Source organism: Hibiscus syriacus, unplaced genomic scaffold, assembly GCF_006381635.1.
Source record: "Hibiscus syriacus cultivar Baekdansim isolate YM2019G1 unplaced genomic scaffold, ASM638163v2 tig00116959_pilon, whole genome shotgun sequence".
Classification (NCBI taxonomy): domain Eukaryota; kingdom Viridiplantae; phylum Streptophyta; class Magnoliopsida; order Malvales; family Malvaceae; genus Hibiscus; species Hibiscus syriacus.
Genome location: NW_024063485.1, coordinates 3,936,856 through 3,942,855, shown reverse-complemented (window position 1 = coordinate 3,942,855; position 6,000 = coordinate 3,936,856). Strand labels below are relative to the sequence as shown.

The 6,000-nt window shown below is 34.9% G+C and overlaps 2 protein-coding genes across 2 annotated transcripts; both read left to right on the top strand.

The window, feature by feature from the left end:
* The first annotated feature begins 358 nt into the window (after positions 1–358).
* LOC120189845 (disease resistance protein RPS2-like) lies at positions 359–2,415 on the top strand. The gene is made up of 3 exons (XM_039193009.1): positions 359–512; positions 780–1,244; positions 1,502–2,415. The coding sequence occupies exons 1-3, from the start codon at positions 359–361 to the stop codon at positions 2,413–2,415; spliced, it is 1,533 nt and encodes a 510-aa protein (XP_039048940.1).
* A 1,809-nt stretch (positions 2,416–4,224) lies between these two features.
* On the top strand, positions 4,225–4,662 carry LOC120189843 (photosystem II D2 protein-like). The gene has a single exon (XM_039193008.1). The coding sequence runs from the start codon at positions 4,225–4,227 to the stop codon at positions 4,660–4,662; it is 438 nt and encodes a 145-aa protein (XP_039048939.1).
* Positions 4,663–6,000: the final 1,338 nt, after the last annotated feature.

Sequence of the window (6,000 nt, the reverse complement as noted above, 5' to 3'; positions counted from 1 at the left end):
TTATTAAGGAAATAATCCTAAAGGAAATTATTAAACTTATTGATTTCTAATTAATGAACTTAAACTAAGTTTAGGTTTTAATTAATAACTAAAGCACTTAAAATCTAAGGATTAATTAAAAGAGGTTGCTCTTTTAATGGGGTCATGGCGGCGTTGGAAGATGGTAATGTCGACAAAGTTAGTGTATGGGATGGGTGGTGTCGGTAAAACCACACTTCTCAAAGAGGTTACTCTACAAGCCAAGGAGAAACTTCCCTTCACTGAGGTGGTCTTCGTAGCTGTAACACAGACACCAAACATGCTGGATATTCAGAACAAGATTGTCTAGAAGTTAGACCTCAAAATTGTTGAAACAAGCATGGATGTGAGAGCAGCTCGACTTCTTGAAAGACTAAAGACGGAGAAGAATGTTCTTATCATCTTGGATGATGTATGGGAGAACCTGGAACTTGGAGTTCCCACTACAGACGAACATAAGGGATGCAAGATCTTGATGATGTCTAGGAGTCTCGGTGTTTTAAAATCTATGGACACTTGACAAAACGTTTCGATTGAAACATTGAAAGAAGATGAATCATGGAACCTGTTCAAGAACATGGCTGGTAATATTGTTGAAAGATTGGACTTGCAATCTATAGCAGTTGAAATTGCTAAAAGACGTGCGGGATTGCCAATAGCTATTGCCACAATTGCGAAGGCATTGAAACATAAGCAGAACTCATTTTAATGGAGGAGCGCCTTGCAAGAGCTAAGCAATCCTTATAAAGCAAACTTCAAAGGCATACCAGAGAAAGCTTATTCAGCTATAGAGATGAGCTATAAGTTTCTAGAAAATGAGGAACTTCAGCCAATATTTTTACTCTGTAGCATAATGGGCCATGATGCTGCCATTGAGGATTTGTTAAGATATGCTAGGGGTTTGGGTTTACTCCATGGTGTTAAGAGAGTGAAAGATACTCGAGATAAAGTGTTGTCATTAGTGAACATTCTGAAAGCTTCTTGTTTGTTACTTGATGGTTCTCACCCAACCCGATCTGATATGCATGATGTTGTTCGTGATGTTGCCATTTCAATTGCTTCTAGGGACTACGGTTGGCTTGTTTTAACAAAGGAAGATGTATATGAAGAGTGGTCAGATGAGGGCACAATGAGAAAGTGCGAGCTTGTTAGCTTACGCTCTGCTAAGGTTAGTGAGCTTCCCGATGGGTTGGAATGCCCAGTTCTTACCTTTTTCTCTATGCATGGTACTGAAGAATTCCCAGTGACTTTTTTAAGGGAACGCAAAGACTAAAGTTTTGGATTTTGCCGAGATGCATTTTTCGTCCATGCCCTCCTCCATTGGTTACTTAAAACTCTTTGTTTATTGCGTTTGATAGATTGTGATTTAGAAGATATAGCCTCTTTAGGGGAGTTAAAAAATTTAAAAATACTTGACCTCTGTCAATCTAGAGTTGCAATGCTACCGAAGGAATATGACAATTAAACAGGTTAAAATTGTTAGATTTGATTGATTGTAAGAGACTTGAAGTAATAGCACCAGATTTCTTGTCAAGTTTGTCCAGCTTGGAAGAACTATACCTCTATGGTAGCTTTGATAGATGGGAGGTTGAAGGAATTGACAATCCAAGAAGCAATGCCAGTCTTGTTGAGTTGCAGTGCCTGTCTCATCTGAACACTTTGGAAGTACAGATCCGTGATGTGCAAGCCATGCCAAAAGATGATATGTTTTTTGGAAAGCTGGAAAGATACAAGATTTTCATTGGAGATCTAATGTGGTATGAATTGTATGATGGTTTACAGATGAATACATCAAGGATATTGCAGGTTAAGATGAAAAAAAGTATTAATTTATATGGTGGGATTACACTGTTGTTGAGAAATGTTCGAAGTCATTGGCTGGAGGAAGTGGAAGATGTTAGGAAAATGCTTTATGATCCAATTACCGAAGGATTTCTGGATTTAAAGCATCTTCGTTTCCGTTATGTCTTAGATATTAAAGTTCTTCTCAGCTCCATGATGTTGGTTCCTTGTTTTGAGTCACTGTCTCTTTCTGGATTGACTGATTTGGAGGCAATTTGTGATCGTCAACTCAAAGTTGGATCTTTTGACCGACTAAGAATCATAAAGGTTGAGAGTTGCAATGCGTTGAAGAACTTGTTCTTCTTCCCCATAGCCACAAAGTTTTGCCAACTTGAAGAGATTATTGTATCCAATTGTCACAACATGATTGGGTTAATTGTAGAGGAGGAAAAGATGGGTGAGAATGAAATTTTGGAATTCAGACAATTACTCTTGTTAGAGCTGAGAGGATTAGATAGTTTCAATGGCATGTGGTACTCGGAGAAAACCTCAAAATTGGCACATGGCTTTTTTATAAAAAGGTGTTTACAGTCGTCTTTTCTTTCCTCTTATTAATTCTCACTTCTAATAAATTTTTATTTTGATCGTCTTTAACAATTTAACGAGGCTTAATACACTTTTTAAGTTCTTAAATTATACATCAAAATAAGATTTGGTACTTAAGGAAATTTTTACTAATAATAGGTGTTTAATATTTCTAACGTTACACTTTTACATGTTTGGATTTAAGGTTTAGGATTTGAGTCGTAACAACCTTTAAATTTTGGCGTTAAGTGATACATGTCATTTACATTTTTTTGAAATTTTATTTTTTTCTTAAAAAGATTAAGAGTATTATTAATTTAAATGAAAAATCCATTTTCAGAAATTATTAAAAAAGTTCCCAAAACCTTAAAGGTTCTCATTTCAACACACGTTATTTTCCATTGCCAACCACCACTGTTGAGGAACGGTCATCTACCTATCTTTGAACCTTCACTACCAACCGTCCCTCTTGTCAACGTCAAAATCTCCTTAAATTTGTAAATCTTAAAACTTAAATCTCTAAACCTTAATCCCTAAATCTCTACCCCTAATCCCAATACCTATTGTCGATCGTGTAATTTGCAGATGATTTGCAGCTATTTAAGCCGTTATATGATTAGCAATAGATGATTTTTGCAAGATTTGAAGAATTGTAGGAGATTGCATAGTGAGGGGGAGGGGCTGAACAAGACGGGAGAGGGGAGGTGTAATTTGCAGATGATTTGCAGCTATTTAAGCCGTTATATGATTAGCAATAGGTGACTTTTGCAAGATTTGAAGAATTGTAGAAGATTGCATGGTGAGGGGGAGGGGATGAACAAGACGGGAGAGGGGAGGGAAATGGGGGAACAAAAGACGGGAGGGGAAGTCTTTTTTTTTTTACAATTTTTTAATTAAAAAAATATAACGATAAATACTTAAAAGTGCAATGAAAATGTTAGGCAGTTATTATTAAAAGAAAAGATGAATATAAATGCCCCCAATACCACATTGTTAAATATGATTTAAATCGGGGTAAAAAAAATTAGAATTTAAATATTTTCAAAAATAAAATAAATAAGATCCAAAAATGAATTAAAAAATTCCAAAATAGCATTTTATTTATAACATTATATTTAATAATGATATCAGAATTTTAGTATTACTAATAATATTCATAAAAATTTAATGAGATACAGAATTTGTAAGTCTGCTTTGTCGACCCCCGGCGAAAGTACAAATTCGCATAACTTAATGAAGATTTTTTGCCAAATTCCCCTGACATGGCATGGAACTTGGGGGTGGCAATCGGATGGGGAAAAAGAAAACCGTGAGGATCCGAATCGATGGGATGGGAAATAACGAAATCTTCATCCACGGGGATGGGGATGGAGGAGTTTTATCTCCGAAGCTCAAATGGGGATGGGGACAGGGATTACTATATCTGAACCGTGGGGATAAATGAACAGTATCTGTGTAAATAACCGTGGGGATCCCCAAAAATAACCGTAGTGATCCCCCGATATTTTACAAAAATAATCATGGGGATCCCCGAAAAATATCTATGAGATTACATGTTGCCATTGTTACATCTCAAACGAACTAAAATTGAAGTTTAGATCTTTTCTCATTTAATATACATAGATCTGTTGAGATTGAAAATAGTTAAGATTGTACATATACATTGGGTATTAGATGAATATTGACGTTTGAAACTTTCATATTATAGTTAGAGATCAGTTTGAGATAATCTGATATATCTTTAAGTTTTAGGTGTTGCATTGATTTAAAAAAATGTTTGTTTATTTTTTGGGATGAGATGGGATGGGTATAGGGACAAAAAAATCCACGAACCATGTAATGGGATTCCCCAAAACCATACATGTAAGTGTTGGGGATGGAATGGGTAATGCAAATACATTACCGGCTTATGGAGATGGTGATGGTGCAAATACATTTCGTGCTTTTAACCCAACTCAAGCCGAAGAAACTTATTCAATGGTCACCGCTAACCGCTTTTGGTCCCAAATCTTTTGGGTTGCTTTTTCCATTAAACGTTGGTTACATTTCTTTATGTTATTTGTACCAGTAACCGGCTTATGGATGAGTGCTCTTGGAGTAGTTGGTCTGGCTCTTAACCTACGTGCCCATGACTTCGTTTCCCAGGAAATCCGTGCAGCGGAAGATCTTGATTTTAAGACTGTCTACACCAAAAATATTGTTTTAAACGATGGTATTCGTGCTTGGATGGCGTCTCAATTAGAGATGTTAAAAATAATGAATCAACGTCGATTATAACCCCTAGCCTTACAAGCTAATGATGCGGGTTCGATTCCCACTACCCGCTTGATAATCAAATTCTATATATTTGAATATTTATTAATTCAATTCAATGATGCATTATCATCGTTGAATTTAATTAATAAATATGCAATTCCTAAATTATTTTCTCATGTTCTTTAGTTTCTCTGAACAAGAGAAAAGAAAAAACCGAACAAAAGAAGAAAAAAAAAGTCAAAACGTAAAATAAACGTAAAGAAAAGTGTTTATTGTCTAAAGGATAGGACAGAGATCTTTTAAACTTTTGGTATAGGTTCAAATCCTATTGGATGCAATTTAGAATCGATTTTTATATGGAATATATAATATTTATATATTATGTATATTATAATATTATAAATTATTATCCCTAATGGAACTTGTTTAAAACCATTAATGCAAAAACAGTATTGAAGCTGATAGAGTGAAGTATTTCACTTATTACATTTTATAGTCATAATTAAGTTGGAGTTGTTTGTACCACAATCATTAATTATTACTTATTTTAAATGATATTAAGGTTGAATTGTTTGTGATGATATGAAATATGGTTTTTATTTGCAGGTTCATGTCCTGCCTTGGAGAACTTGAGTTCGTTGTTAAAAGTTAGTTCAAAGTTTGACAACCAACTTTGAAAAATGTTTTTCAAAGTTTGGTAAATGTTTCTTTGAAAATGTTTTTTAAAGTTTGGTAAAGTTTGGTAGATGTTTGTTGAAAATAGGAATGGGTAAATTCACTTTAGTCATTGCACTTTAGGGTATTTTCAAAGATTATTCCTAAGTTTCAACTATAAATACCCTAGCCATTTAGCTTCAAAATCATCCCACATCCCAAAAATCATTTCTTTCTCCCAATACTAGAGAGCTTTCTTGTGAGTAGTGAGTGTTTTGTAAACACCTGTAAATTTTCTCTCCTAGTAAAAGATCTGCAGCAGTCCGGAGACGTAAGCACAATTGGCTGAACTCCATTATCAATTTCGGGTATTATTTTCCGCTTTTATTTTGTATTCTCACTAATCTGGGTATAGGGAAATTACTTGTTTACTCGTTTATTTCCCAACAACTGGTAATCAGAGCTTTTGGTTGTAAATTTTGTCAATTTTTGCGAGGTTACTATTCATTACTATTCACATGAATAGTGAATTTTGTGAATAGTAAAAATTTGTCGGCGATACTAATTTGTCGACGGAGGTGTTCTAATACACGGTGGTTCGCAAAAATTGTCAGAAACGATCTAAACGAAGCCAGATTCGAGTGGGAGCGATGGCTGCAGACGAAGGGAAGGTGAAAATTGAAAAGTTCGATGGTGCGGACTTTG

Excerpts from the sequence above, each read along its gene's own strand:
- LOC120189843 (XM_039193008.1), top strand. The coding sequence starts at position 4,225 with ATGGGATTCCCCAAAACCATACATGTAAGTGTTGGGGATGGAATGGGT.
- LOC120189845 (XM_039193009.1), top strand. The coding sequence starts at position 359 with ATGGATGTGAGAGCAGCTCGACTTCTTGAAAGACTAAAGACGGAGAAG. Across the intron at positions 513-779 it reads GATGATGTCTAGGAGTCTCG|GCATACCAGAGAAAGCTTAT; the intron begins GTGTTTTAAAAT and ends CAAACTTCAAAG. Across the intron at positions 1,245-1,501 it reads TACCTTTTTCTCTATGCATG|ATTTGATTGATTGTAAGAGA; the intron begins GTACTGAAGAAT and ends TAAAATTGTTAG.